A 15,255-nucleotide genomic window follows, 5' to 3' on the forward strand; every position below is an offset into this window, starting at 1 on the left:
CTGTCTTCTTACCTGATGAGGGCTTTAAATATAAGGCCGTTTATACTTTTCTTTCTTTATGCTGTGAACGTTTTGTAAAATGTTTTGTTTTGAAGCCGGTTCAGACGTTCAGCACTGGCGGAGCTGCAGATTCCCTGAACAGGAAAATCAGAAAGATCCTTTGTTGTAATTGTCATCATTATTTACTTATAATTTTGGGTCTTCTGCGCTCTCCATTCCACCGTAATGGTTTCATACTTTAGGGGTTTTCCTCATCCAGCATCACAAATGGTCGCTGAGTAGCTGAAGGGGAATCCAAGGTGAAAAATGTGAGCAGAACTAYCTGCTCTTGGGCTTCTCATGGTACATCACTGAGAAGTGTGCAGTCTGGTGCTCYGCTATTTGTTCCCTCTAAATCATCTTTTCTGAAAATGTTTTAAATATAAACCTAGATATCTATTAGGTGTTTAGGATGAAAAATTYTCATGCCTGTGGAAAGTTTAGAAACAAATCCTTGTTTGCCAATATCCCCTTCAGGTTTCTATTTTTCTCCTGTCTCCTCAAAAACATTCCTAACAGATGGCAATTATTTCACATGACTGGGGTGGGAAGAGCTTTAACTAGAAGTTTAGGAAACCAATTAATATCTCTAGTTCTGGTTTCTGAGAAGCTTGTGCCCTCAAACCACCACTGCTTTCAACTCTGGGTGGTTTTGGCAGCAATGATACCATCTGTTGTGTTCTGCAAGCTGTTTTCCGAAACCTGTCTTTGTTTGGCACCTATCTTCTGTTTAAAATGTCCATAATTACCCTGAACACAGAGAATACCAGGCATTGTAAATATGTAGAGATAAAGGCATGCCAACAAAACAGGAAAAAAAACAAGGAGGGGAAATGACTCCGTGTTCCCCTCTAGTGATGCTCCAGCAGTAGCCTGAAATTGCTGTTCAGAGCAATGCTGTGGAAATGTGATAATTAACAGCTCTAAAGGAGTAGTATCACTGTGGGAATTGGGACTAATGCTTGGAAATTGTGCTGTTTATTCCTTTAGCAGTCCAGTTCCATTGGTTCATTTGGTTGAGCAGGGATTAGAAGCTGAGGTAAAGCTCAGGAGCTAGGGAATCTCATACTGAGCTCAGGGTCCTCCCTCCACCCTTCTAATACTGCTGCCTGCTTTCCCACCCCTCTTCAGCTGACCAGAAGGGAGGAGAGTTTAGGTTTTACTCATGGAATGAGAGGGGACAGTATTCCCTCTACCTTCCAAATGGGCTGATATTAATAGGCAAAGGGAAAATTTAATTAACAAAAGAGAAAGAGCTGAAATAAAAAACCTTGATCCAAGGATTTTCTGGAATAAAGAATTTTAGAAAAATACCTAAAAATTTGCCTGTAGGCAAATGAAGTGGTAATAGATGGGCATGATGAATCTGTGCCAGACACATCACAATATTTCTGTCCAGTGTCTGTCCAGGTGTCCATTGGAGGCATCCAGCAGAGATGGCTCCACTGACAGATCAGCTCTGTGCTGTGCTGCACCCGAGATTTCCTATTCTGTATCTGCACATGTCCAGAATGTCCTGATGCTGACAGGACTGGAGATTTCAGCATTYTCTTGCACATCTCTCATTGATATTCTCTTAATTCTGCCTTCCCTGGAAGGTCTGGTCCTTGAGGGGGAGCTGAGTACATAAACTGTYCTATCTGCTTGATAAATGTTGTTTACTTAAAACAAAAAAAAACACTCAGATTCAAAAAAAAATAGTCTGATATTTCTCGCTCTCCTCCAAAGACAACCTTTTGAGACAAACTTTCTGTTTTCTTCACTTTTTTTTCTCCTCCCCAGTCAGTCTTARATTCATTTTTGCAGAATGCTAATGACTTCTGTGTGGAAGCTGAGCGAGTCCCTATTCCACTCTTGGGAACCTGTTACTCTGGGAGTCAGGGAGTTGTCTCACATATGAGTATTTGCAGTCCCCATGGAACAGATGGTTTCTCARTAACTGTGACTATATTTGAGAGATAAAACTCTTTCAGTGCACAGGAGAAGGGCAGAGATCTCTGCTCCAGCATGCAGGTTGTGTAAGATAAAGTATTTTATAATTTCAGAATGGTAGCTGTGTTTTGCAGACAAGAAAAATAGGATTTTTTTTTGGTTTAAAAACATGCACTTGTCTGGACAGTGTTTCCCAGCAAAACTTGAAAAAGAATAGTGAGRGAATGGGTAGGGGAATGTGGCAGCAATGAGCCTCACTCAAGCAATTTGATGATTTTGCATGGGTTTAGGTGTACTGCATTTGCCTGGATCTTTCCTTGATAAATGGGCAGGYTTTGGAGTAGTGGGTGTTCTGACTGGACTAAAGGAATCACTTAATTGCCTGCCCACTCACTGCTCTGTCAGGGTGTGTGTCCAAGATCTGCACGTTATGGTGAAAAAACAGAATTCAGCAAAAATTTCTCCTAATCTTCCATTTACATTTCAAAGTTTTGGACATTGTGTGGAAACGCCCTGACAGCAAAGAGAGGAATATTTGGTAAAACAGGAGATCTSCAAACAATCCTGTGTTTAGCCTGTGCTAAAGAAGACGTCACCTACTCTGGTGCTTTAAATGGAGACATCTATGTGTGGAAAGGGCTCAACTTGGTCCGCACAATTCAAGGAGCACATAGCGTAAGTSGTGTTTTTCATGTCTGTTTCTGAAAGAAACTATTCATTGAATTGAAARTTTCCTGAATGCTGAACTACAAAGATTTTCTTCTGTTTTGGGTCAGAAGGATGTCTGAGGCTGTTCAGCAATTAGGAACTTTGATGTGATGTACTTGTTGACATGTTGCCAACAGATGCCGAGCTGGTAGTGCTGGAGCTGCTGGTATTTATAGCCTCCATCTAACCACTRTAGTTTTGTTCTAGAAAGAGCACTGCAAACGTAACTTTTTTCCTGACCTCCCAAAATTCGTTATTGTGACAGTTCATCAGGATTCAGAGGAGATCTAATGTTTAGCAGAATGCTGGTTATTTGTAGAAGTAATCCCTAATTAATGAAAGCAGAGAGACTGGAGCCAGTCCTGAGGAGCCACGGTGAAACTGTAGCTGCAATAACACAGGAATGCCTTTGGCAAGCAATAACCCTCTGTAGTATATTACAGAATTTTGTTTGCAGGAATTTATTTAGATTCATTAGAATGATTAAATACAATCACTCTGTATATAATGTTATAAATCATGGCATTTGCAGTGACTAATATACAATCTCTATGCAACTAATAATTAGAAATAATAATTTATGAAGACATTGCACAAGGCCACTTTGAAAATGGAGGTCTTCTGTCAATTGTATTAATACCCAAGCAGTTTAACTTGTCTCTTAACTGAAGTTTTCTTGATAAAATGCTGACTCAGCAGGCATTCACTGAGCTGTTCCAAGGTAGTTCAGCAGTCATTAATTGTGAGACATTTTCAAAAACAAAGAMGTTCTGACTCTAATAGAAACTTGTTTTCAACAAAGAGAATGAAATTACACTCTTTCAGTTCCTGTCAGATTCCAAATGATGTCTGAACTGAATTCATGAAAGGATTTTTCAGTCACCTCAGCTCCTTTAAGAATATTTGTATTGCTTGTTTACTTGGTTTTGTTTATACTGGGTAACTTCATTTCAAGTGTTCMATTAGTTATTCAATTGTCCTTGTCATAATATTAACAACCCCAAATTTGAAGTTCTGCAGATAGGCTGCATCACTGCTATTTGCACAAAGGTTTCTGCATAAACCACTCAAGTGGAGTACTTGAAATAAAAGCTGTGTTTGCTGGTTTGCTTTCTGGATGGGCAGCACTTTGGTGCCCAGCATTTTCTGGCCTTTAACAAGAGTCTGTTTGAAAACATTTGCTTTGTGTGTTTAAATGGGCTGTAAAGACCTTTAAAACTTTACTGCTGTTGGTTTTGACAGGCTGGAATTTTTAGTATGTATGCTTGTGAGGAAGGCTTTGCCACTGGAGGGAGAGATGGCTGCATTCGATTGTGGGACACCGAGTTCAAACCAATTACTAAAATTGATCTCAGGGAGACTGAACAAGGATACAAAGGTAACAAGCTATTCCTTTAATGGGTTTTCACACATCTGGATAATGGATTGTGACAGCATTTAATGTGAAGCATAAATGTCTGCATGCTGCTGATTTTTTTACTTAATGCCTGTATTTATTTTTGGGTCTGCGTTCCCTTCCCTCTCTGACAATGTGGAGTGTTCCATTGTTCATGGCATAAACACAGGGATGCAATCACTGCTCCCAGCATGCAAATACAGGAAGATAAGTGAGAACTAATTAAACACCTTAAGATGGGAGAATGAAGTTAGCCAATCCTTAATTAATTTATTAATTAATTGCAATTCATTTAACTAATTGAGGTTTCTGGAACCCAATACTCAGAGGTGCTGACCASTACTCGTGCATTTGGAATGGTAGCACTTGGCAGATTTGTTAGAGAAAATGTTATTAAATTGCTGGTCATCATATTTGTTGAATCTAATCCTGCTTCCTGTGAGCTCAGTCATCATTTTATTTTATGATTGGACTCTTGGAGCAATTAAAATCTCATAGATCACCATAAATACTTCATTAAGGGTGCAGTATTCACTCATGAAATTTAGCCCTCAAAAAGTTGTCCAGGACACCCAAGCAGCAGTCCCTGGCCTTATGTAGTTTTTTGCAGTTTGAATCTTAAYGTTTAACATTAATTTCTAGAAAACAGTAGGAACAAATAACCAAAAAGCAAAGATCTGGATGAGTGAAAACTGCCTTTGAGGCTGCTTTGGATGGGGGGCTTCATTTTCAGTTATCCTTGGCATGATTAATTTAAGCACATCTGTAACCTCAAGCAGTGGTGGGGCCTTAATGCTTACCTGGGATCTTCTGTYCCTCTTTCCTGTTATTTTTCCAAAGCATTTTGCAAGGGCATTGGCTGTCAAATCCTGAGAGCAGATAATCTTTCTTCATGTACAGTGTGTCACAGAGAACAYTGCCRTTCCCACATCCAAAGGCATGCTTTRTATTCCAAAACTTAATGTCCATCKTCCACTGAATTCCAATCTGAATTCCATTCCTTGTGTGGTCATAGGTGTCTGTCAAGAAGATGAAAGTCAGAACTTAGTAAGAATTTAACTAATTTAACTATAAAATGGCATTATAAAAATTAAAAGCTGCTGGAAGTGGGCAAGAAAATAAATGAAGATGAATTTAACCTTCTCAGGAGATGAGAATATTTTATGGGACCAATAGTTCATTGCATTATGTACTTGGTTCCAAAAATATGTGAAAATTATGATGTTGGTGACCTTGACTACACATCTCACAGCATTTAGACCCATTATCCAAATGTTTTTCATGTACTGCTACAGAAAATACAAACCCTGCAAGCAGTTGACCAGAGGATGCTACCAAATTGCTTATCCTGCTGAGAGGATGTTTTTAGGCTTGTAGTCAGAAAAATTCCAGCTCCAAAGTTAGGATCAGATTTGTAGAATAAGATCAAGCTCTCTAAAAGTTATATAGAACAAAATTCTTTTTATTTCAGTTTTTGGATGAGGGATGTRTKTTCTGTTTTTATTTTTTATTTTAAKAGTACACTTTRATTAAAGTGGATAAGGGTGATAATATGGGCACAAACCATTTAAATTCACCACTGAAATTTTATTTGAATGTGTAAAAAAGTAAAATACTGAAAAAAAAAGGAATAAAGCAGCTTCAGTCACAGCTGGCTAATATAAAATTTAGGTCTTTAAATCCTGTGAAATGGTGCTGGTTTTGAAGTTCCCAAGGTATGCAGGAATCCTGTGCATGTTTTCCCAGGACTGAGGAAAGCTCTTTTGGAGTCATTTGGTGTCAAATGGAGAAGGTTTGACAGAACTGCTTTGAACTTTGAAAGTTTTATATGACCCCTGTGCCAAAACATGCCATTTGAGAATGAACTCTGGAATTCTCAGTGATGTTGGCTGTGCCATCCCCTGGCATGGCCTGGCACCAAGGGCAGCTCTCTGTGCCCTCCAGGCCTGTCCATCCGCAGTGTGTGCTGGAAAGGTGACAGACTCCTGGCAGGGACACAGGACAGCGAGATCTTCGAGGTGCTYGTCAGGGAGAGGGACAAGCCCATGCTGATCATGCAGGGCCACTGTGAAGGGGAGCTCTGGGCCTTGGCAGTGCATCCCAAGAAGCCTTTGGCAGTCACTGGCAGCGATGATCGATCTGTGAGGTAAGGCTGCATCTGATTTGTTGATTTGATTACTTCACATGCGTGTTGATTTGTAATGGATTGACTTGCTGGCCTTATGTTAAGATTTTATTAAGACAGCATTCTTTCCACATGTTCTTAGCAGCTTTGCTTTTTTTTTCTTCAGCTTTTTTTCCTCAGCTTTTATATTTGGGTGATACACATAACATAAAAATAATCAGAATTTGTGTTCAGAAGATATTGGATTTATATGCTCTGGAAGCAGTGATTTATTCCTACTGTGTACAGGGGATCTAAATGAAGAATAGTACTTCTCTTCTGGTAGTATCAAACAACAAGCCTAAAGCCTGGATACCTTTGTCCAGTGTTTTACTCAGCTGGTGTCTGCCTCAGCCTTCAGTGTTTTTTTAGGAAATCTGATCTAAAACCAATTCAGTTAAAATGCCAGAAAATGAGATTAATGAAGAAGCACCGGTGTCACAAAGGGCAGACACTGATCACTTCTCTCTGTGACCAGTGACAAGACCSGAGGGAACAGCTGGAGCTGAGTCCAGGGGAGGTTTAGGATAGGTATTAGGAAAAGGTCCTGCCCCCAGATGGTGGTGAGGCACTGAACAGGCTCTGCAGGGAATGGTCACAGCCCCAAGGCTGCTCCAGGACATCCAGAAGCATTTGGAAGGCACTCCCAGGCATGCACAGGCTGGGATTGTTGGGGTATCTGTGCAGGGCCGGGAGCTGGGCTGGATGATCCTTGTGGGTCCYTTCCAACTCAGGGTGCTCTGTGTTTCTGCATTTATTTGTAGCACTTGTGCTTCAAGACTCTGTAGAACAGGTTCTAAATTTTCTCCACATATGTATGGAAATTTTCACAAAGTCAAGGATGCTCCTTTTCCTGTCTGTGTTAAAATCTGGCATATTGATAAGCCTCTGGGGAAAAAGGGCATTTTATTGTGTTTAGTATGACTTGACTGTAGAGTTAGGAGGTTAAGCTCAGACCCTTCCTGAGTCCACACTTAGAGCAGCTGTGTGTTATCTCACCTGAGTATGGACTCTGCCCAGTGGGACTGATTATTTACCTCTGATTAAAGGAATGGAGATTTTCCTGAGTGCCAAAGCTACTCATGGGAGAGAGATTTTGGGGAGACCTGGCTTTGTTTTGGCAGTCTCGCAAGTCCTATCTCTGGTGGTGGTTCCACCCTTGCAGCACAGCACATGCCTGGGTAGGTTTTCCCCTGATGTCCTGCTTGGTGGTTTCTACTGACTCTGCTATCCTGATTTCTAACCCCTCCATCAGATTTTTTTCCAAACCCTTTGCCACTTCGTTTTGCCTTTATACAGATGATTTGATTGCATATTTATAAATTAACCCCAGGCAGTTACCAAAGAGATTTTCAGTTTTTATGGACTACTAGTCAACTTATTTTGGAAACATAGATGTGGATTTCACCCTTTGGCCATATTTCAATGGGAAAAATCCATCTCCTACCATACACCCAGCTTCTGATTATTCTCCTTCAGATTGCACATTGTGATTCACCTCTGCCTTGAGGCTTGCTGCTCAGCTGGAATTTCCTTATTTTTCCCTTTCTGTCTTTTCACTTGTACTGGTTTCTTATCCCTGCCATCCCTCATCTCTTTCTAACCCCAACTAAAATCCAAATGTGAAACCAACAGAACTGCCAGTTGTTCTCTACAGTCCTGTTTTCTCCCTRMTTCCTAYAGGAGGATTATTTCCTTCAGTTTAYMCAATGCATGAATGGTCTGTTCTGCTGGGSTTTGCCTGCCCAGTGTTACAGACAGGCACAAGTGTCCTGGCGGGATGCAGGTCAGTTCTGGAGGAAGGGCTGCAAAGCTGGGATTAGCATTGCACTGCCCTCAAGCCAATAAGCTGCATAAGACAGGATTTATTGTCTTGGGCTCATCTCTTGGTGAGCAGAGTAATTCAGTTCCTGGAGCTGGAGAAGGTGCTGCTGACTCAGAGCCTGAGCCAACTTGTGCCCCTCCAGGAAGCACTGCAGGATCTGTGTGCACGTCAAAGCTTAATTAGTGCTGCTCTTATCATTCTTATCACTGTTGGAGTAGTTGTGATATCCCTGATGTCTTTGGACGTGCCATTCTCTCAAATGTGCAGGGATTTTACTGCCCTACATCACACATCTTTGAGCTGTTTGGGCAATAGAGTATGGGATTTGAATCCTAATGGGATTTTTTTRCAGACTATGGCTTCRTGTGAGGAATTCCAATGAAATGTATAGATACTTTAATTAYGATTAAAAAGTACACAAAAGGATTYCCCTACAATTTTTCTTTAATATTAAAATTGCATCTCAACAGGGATGTTTTAGTGTTGCCCTTCATTGGATAATTTTTCTCAGTACTTCAAAGAGTGGGTATATAATGTAAATTAAATTGGTTTAGAAATAAGAGTATTTAGTGAGTCAGATGATATTCTTGTGTTCGAGATTTCTAAATGAGAAGGGGGGGTTACTGTGTTTTTCCCTAGTCCAGCTTGAGAGAAGGCTCTAGCCAAATATAGGCTTCTTACATTTTAAATTTCCAAAGCAAAGCATCTCATCTAGGAAAGCTGCCTGCTCCCAGTCTCTTACCACAGGAACAGGGAAAATTATCATTCTCTGAAAGCATAGAGAATTATTTATTGCATTTATTAAACAGACTGTCATGTATTGCAACGTGGCTTCTTGAGTATTGGATAAATTGTTTTATGTGGAAGCAACATTTTGGAGCAACAGTTGTATCCTGGTGTTTCCWTCAATATCTTTCCAAATCCTTCCTGGTTCATTTTTTGTTATTGGGCTCACAGCTTCTGCCTTGTGAGACTGCAAGATTTTTGATCCTGCTTCTGGTTTGTCTTTGAAAACAGTTTTAATGTCCCACATCAGTTTATTTTTCACCTTCTTTCCAGGCTCCTTCCAGACTGTGTTTATGCTGTTTGTTCTAATGCCAACATGGTCCTTCAACAGAACTTTTTCTACTTTGGAGCCTCCTGTGCYCCCAGTGTCCCCCAGTTTGCTCTCCAGAGCAGAGCTCAGTAGCATCAACACCCTTTGTGCAGCTGTCTTCAGTGGAAATAGGAATTGTTTCTATTCCAAAAMTTTAACTACAGCTCTCTCAGTAGCATGTCCCATCCAGCCTGAGTGTTCCTTTCTGTCCAGCTTTGCTCTGCAACTTGGTCCAGTGTATCCTTTCAATTCCTGCACAAATTGTCCTTTTCTCAAGTTTAGCATATAATCACATCTGCTGCTATTCACCTATCTGATATTATAAATACATTATGTTTTACTCTGTCCTCAAAATAAAGATAATTGGGTATTGTCTTAATTTCTCTATCCTGAGAAAAATGCRTTTTTTCCCACTCTCTTAATTGTTCTTTAAATTTCTGAGTCTTGCAGACTACTGAGATCTGATGGGCCAGCCTGTAGGGATCTGGGAAGCTTCCTCCATCCCTTCAGAAAAATATAGGTGCATTATTTGCCYTAGGACATTATTGATTGGTTCTTTTTAATCGAACTGATGCAATTTTGTCTCCTAGCTCATTCAGAGTTAGGACAAGAAGATCTTCCCTGGGGCTGGAATGTTAATGTTCCCCGAGTGTTGCTTTTAGTCAAAATTTCGCTCAGAGCTGCATTGACCTTTTCTGTCTACAGAGGCTGTATTTTTGTTACTCATTTTGGGGAATTCTATCTATAAATGAAGTCTGGACATAACACTGGTGATGTGATTGAGCTTCACTCTCTTTTCTTCTACCACCGTTGTGTTCAGGTTGAAAGGAACTCCATCCTTTAACCAATATTAATACAAGRTGTGTGTGCAAAAGATTTTACAAACTGAGTTAGACATTTGGGATTGGCCTTGGTGACTCCCAAATCCTGGGCAGCCAGGAAAAGCTCCCTTCTGCTTTCCCTTCCCTTCGGTGCAGGCTGTGGAGCCTTGCTGACCATGCCTTGATCGCTCGCTGCAATATGGAAGAGGCAGTGCGGAGCGTGTCCTTCAGTCCTGATGGATCCCAGCTGGCACTTGGGATGAAGGATGGCTCCTTCATTGTCCTCAGAGTAAGGTAAGATGAGAAAGTCACTGAGTGTCTTATCAGAAAAAAAGGAATAATATTTGCATATGCTTTCATATCACTTTTAAGTGGTGGTAGTTTGGCAATGAGAAGAAAATCTGTGCTTTGTTTAATTTCAAAATATTAGCTTTTAGTAATAGTGTTGATAAAATTAAAGGTTTTCTAGTTAGGTTTTTTTCTGTAATCTGAAATTATACGGTATTTTATAAGAAGAAATGTGCCTAACAAAGAGAACGTAGTTTAGAGAGGGATCTCCTTGTCTGTATGATTCATTTCCTGTCATACACACACCAGGCAAAATAATGATAATCAGAATACATTTTAAAGTATTTTCAAGATATACCTGAATTCTACTTTTTGTGTTAGAGGAGAGCCTTTTTTTACGTGGCTGCATCTTAGGCATTTTCTGTCTGGAATGCTATAATGGAGGAGACACAAAAGCAGATAAAACATTAAATTGGCCATAGAGTGTAATAGCCAAACCCTCAGTGTGATTTGAAAACACAAAAGCTGTTTTAATTTACACTTGGAATAGTTTATCCTCTCCTGATTATTTCTCCATATGTTTGYCAAACATATACTTAAAATACTTGGAATTCCAAGCTGATAGAAGGGGAAAAGCCTGGGAAAACCCCTGTAATGCCTTCCTTTAATGACTTTAACAAAACTTAAGTGAGCTGTTCATATTAATTTAAAAGCCTTCCCCACCACTACTATTTTGCTAAAGAAGTTAATCTTCTTTGTCTCCCAGTAATCTTGTCCTTTCTAATTTGTTTGATGCCTCCTAGAAGTCTCTGTCTCRGGTTAGGAATGATTCCTCTTTCAGGACTCTGCTTTTAAAGAGTGCTGTGTGTCAGGATTTGAAAGATACAAAATATATCTAAGTAAATTTTGCTTGGGTGCTACTAGCAGTACTTCATTAGAGTACATGAATAGAATGAAGAGCATTGTGGACAGGCAGTGTGGTTTTTATCTGTTGCCCTAGAAAATGCTTAGAACCAATGAAAGCAATAGAAGATTATAAAAAGAAAAAGGTTTTAAGGTGAAATCTGATTTTTGTTGTACCAATAACTCAGTGCATCTGTCATCTTGTCTGTGGATTGCGAGTTCATGAGTTTTCAGCTGCCATTCTCACCTGTGGCTATTGCAGGGACATGACGGAGGTGGTTCACATCAAGGACCGCAAGGAGGTGATCCATGAGATGAAGTTTTCCCCRGATGGCTCCTACCTGGCCGTGGGTTCCAATGATGGGCCTGTGGACATCTATGCCGTGGCCCAGCGATACAAAAAAATCGGGGAATGCAACAAATCCTCCAGTTTCATCACTCACATCGACTGGTCTGTGGACAGCAAGTTCCTGCAGACCAACGATGGTGCTGGAGAGAGGCTCTTCTACAAGATGCCCTGTAAGTTTGCAGGGGGCTCGTGTTATGAACAATGAAACTTTGGTGTTGATATGAAGTGAACACCACAAATATGATACAAATATTATAGCTGCAGGTGAAGTTTCCTGCCTGAAGCTTAGAGAAATACCTACTGCTCATTTTTTAAATCAGTACTCACAGCATATCCCCACCTTCAGCTTTAAGGAAAAGCTGTCCTTGCTGTGTAAAGTTATGTTTTTTTTCATGGCAACTTTTACAGGTTGACTTACTTCACGTGACTGCCAAAGCCCCTCTGTCACTGTTGTGCTTCCTCTAAATGATGAATGATTCCTATTAGTGATTAGAATATTTTTAAGAATGTAATAACTAAAAATAGAAGACTGCTCAGCTTGAACTGCTGAAGCTCTCARTGTTAAAGCCTGTTAGTAGAAACAACATTGATAAATACATGACTTATTCTCACTCTTATTTGAGAATACTTTCTAATATTTAGAGGAAACTGTTGAAGAAGAGAGCTTTAGAAATAAAATTTTGTGCTCTTTTGAGGTAGTTTGGCAGCCTTCAATCAATTCTGAAACAGCCCCTGTAAATGAAAAGTACCACAGAATGAATGGCTGACCAAATGCTCACTTTTTAGGGACTTTAGATCATGTGGACAAAGAATTCCTACCAGCATATATGCAGCATGATATAAAAATTTATATTATTTTCTTCTAGCTCTTGAAAGCTTTCTGGGATCTCATGCTATGTACATGTACTGTCTACTGAAGGCATTTCTTTGGTAGCAATGACTTGGAATGATAAAGTTTTTCTACTTTTGTATGTTTTTAGCATGCTAATTCTAAGTAGCATAGCAATTCTTATTAGTATTCTAATTATTTCTAATGCAGCTGCACCAGAATTCCTCAGATGTATGATGTCCTCAAAYACCACAAATGCGAGATTATAGTAATTTAAAGAAGATTGTGAATCTTTCAAATTGAAGTTAAAAATTAATCACAATTAGAATACACAGACAAACATGATGAAAGGAAATGGATTTGACTCAAAAGCAAATTATTGATTATTCTCCTGCATATTTTCAGCTGGGAAGCATCTAACAAGCAAAGATGAGATCAAAGGAATTCACTGGGCYTCATGGACCTGTGTGATAGGATCTGAAGTGAGTGGAATTTGGCCAAAATACACAAACATTACAGATGTCAACTCTGTGGATGGGAATTACAGCAGCTYCGTGCTGGTGACTGGCGATGACTTTGGGCTGGTTAAATTATTCAGGTTTCCATGCCTAAAGAAAGGTACGACAGTATTTTGTATGGATGAAAAAGGCAATATTTACCYCAACACTGTATCAGTGTCTTTTCTAAAGATGGCTTTTCATTCTGGTGTATAATTCAAATTAGTGTGTGCTCAATTCCTGTGAGTATTAATGGAAATATATACCAGACTTCAACCCTCTGTGTGGCTGTTTTCAGAAGTGTTGAGAAGGTGTGGTTGTTTCCTCAGGATTTTCAGTGCTCCAAGCATAAATCTAAGAAACCAAATAGTGCCTTTCTGTGAATCTCAGTGYTTAATTTGATACCACATCTCATTGTATTTTCAAAATTTGTGTTCTTAAGGAAAATGTAATGCATGTGTCAAGTTTGCAGTCATGGCCAGAAAGGTGCAGATTAAACCCTGTGCATGTCTGGTACTTCCTGCCAAGATTGAAGCACTTTTCTGACAACTGAGGATATTGTCATTATTTATGCTACTTACCTTTATATTATAATAGCTTTTGTAACAGAATATCAARTGAGGCATTTGAGTATTTTTTTTTATTTTCAGATCTCACAAGTATTTAGGTTGCATGTGTTGCCATTAACTAACTTTATTTATAAAATGTTAATTTTTTTCCTTTACATTACCAACTGTTCTCTTCTTGTTTTTAGGAGCTAAATTCAGGAAATATGTTGGCCACTCAGCCCATGTCACCAATGTCCGCTGGTCCCATGATTTCCAGTGGGTTTTGAGCACRGGTGGTGCTGATCACTCTGTTTTTCAGTGGAGATTTGTTCCAGAAGGAATAACAAATGGCATCCTGGAAGCCTCTCCGCAAGGTAAACATCATCTCTGCTCTAGTRTTCTATTAAATTAAAGCAGCAGAGAATGCAGCACTGCTGGAAGAGCTTTTATTGAATTAACAGGAAAAGATTTTTATTCTAATTCTTTGGAATTGCATATACTCAGCATGTTTTGAGACATTGCAGTTTTCAAAGACAAGCCCTGGTTTGAGGAACATTAAAAACTGCTGCAGCCTGCAGTATTGTGTGTTTGGGAATACATGGGAAGTGTTCCTCAGAGAATGTGACAAAAGATATTTAGAGGGACTGGATAATTAAATTTTCAAACTTAACCATCTAACTTGCATTCAGAAGTCAGACTACTTGTGTTTATTTTTCAGTGGGATCTCACATATTTGTGCAGTAGCTGTACTTTAAATACTCTTCTTGTTATATTCATGACCCTTATAATATCCTACCAAAGCCATATGAGCTGTGTCATGGTGGTTGCTAATATCTGGATTCCCTGCAGCAAAAGGGCAAAATTTCACTCTGTAAATGCACAGTTTAGTAATATACTTACATTACCACAAGTATTTTAAACACAAAGGGTGATCAGTGGAAGCTTTTATTTGCCATTTCTGTGTGTCTGCACTCCAAAGCCTGTTRAGAAAGCAGAGTTCTCTGATGCTGGAACTGTACCAGTAACTGCTCWCTGATTTTGCTTCTCTCTGCCACCTCCCTGCCCCAGGCAGGGAAACAGGAATGACAGAAATGAAGCCTGACACATTCAGTCAGCCCCCGTGACTTTTACAAGCTGCTTGAGCTTCCAAACTTCTTGAATACTGCTTTGCCCATAGTCTCAACTATATAAAAGCATCACATACTATTTTCTTGTGGTTTTATGTGGTCAATATATTGATTTTTTTTTTTTTTTTTAAAGCAGAGGGTGGTGTGGATTCTTACAGTGAGGAATCAGATTCGGATTTATCTGACGTGCCAGAGCTGGATTCTGACATTGAGCAGGAAGCTCAAATCAACTATGATCGCCAGGTGAGTGTGAAATACACTCTGCCAATTACCTGACAAGTTTCCATCACTATTCAGCAAAGATAAGAAGTTTACTGCTGACTCATAGACTGCTCTCAGTTATTTTGATGGTATTCAGCTGATTATGCAATCAATATACATAAACCTTTGAGCTGGAGAGGAAAATTTAAAAGAGCTTGGAGTGAAGTGTTTTGSGGGTTGGAACTAGGTTATCTTTAAGGTCCCTTCCAACCCAACCCAAACCATTCTCCAATTTGGGTTCTATCTACAAGTCACTTGAACCTGATTCCAGGAGCTGTTGTCGTTGTGAACTGAGTATTACCTATCCCCTTATCCAATGACCTCTCAGCTGCAATGAGGAAAGGTCAGAAATTCCTCAGAGCAGGACTGGAATCTTGTACTGTATGGAAAAATTACAAAATAAGTTGGTTCAGGCTGATTTAAGGGATTTAATGGGGCTGCTTTCTGGAATGTGGGAAGTTCACCTCTAACA

At 39.7% G+C, this 15,255-nt stretch overlaps 1 protein-coding gene across 1 annotated transcript in view; it reads left to right on the forward strand.

Annotated features, from left to right (window-relative positions):
• EML6 (EMAP like 6) overlaps nucleotides 1-15,255 on the forward strand; it is an 86,778-nt gene that overhangs the window by 32,195 nt on the left and 39,328 nt on the right. Inside the window, exons 5-12 of the mRNA XM_057382133.1 lie at nucleotides 2,461-2,646; nucleotides 3,922-4,057; nucleotides 6,020-6,221; nucleotides 10,138-10,275; nucleotides 11,435-11,691; nucleotides 12,756-12,968; nucleotides 13,602-13,769; nucleotides 14,656-14,765. Of these exons, the coding sequence (XP_057238116.1) occupies nucleotides 2,461-2,646; nucleotides 3,922-4,057; nucleotides 6,020-6,221; nucleotides 10,138-10,275; nucleotides 11,435-11,691; nucleotides 12,756-12,968; nucleotides 13,602-13,769; nucleotides 14,656-14,765 (1,410 nt within the window). The remainder of the gene's footprint in view (nucleotides 1-2,460; nucleotides 2,647-3,921; nucleotides 4,058-6,019; nucleotides 6,222-10,137; nucleotides 10,276-11,434; nucleotides 11,692-12,755; nucleotides 12,969-13,601; nucleotides 13,770-14,655; nucleotides 14,766-15,255) is intronic.

This window comes from Malurus melanocephalus, unplaced genomic scaffold (assembly GCF_030028575.1).
Source record: "Malurus melanocephalus ecotype Western Australia unplaced genomic scaffold, MMel_1.1 scaffold_13, whole genome shotgun sequence".
NCBI lineage: Eukaryota > Metazoa > Chordata > Aves > Passeriformes > Maluridae > Malurus > Malurus melanocephalus.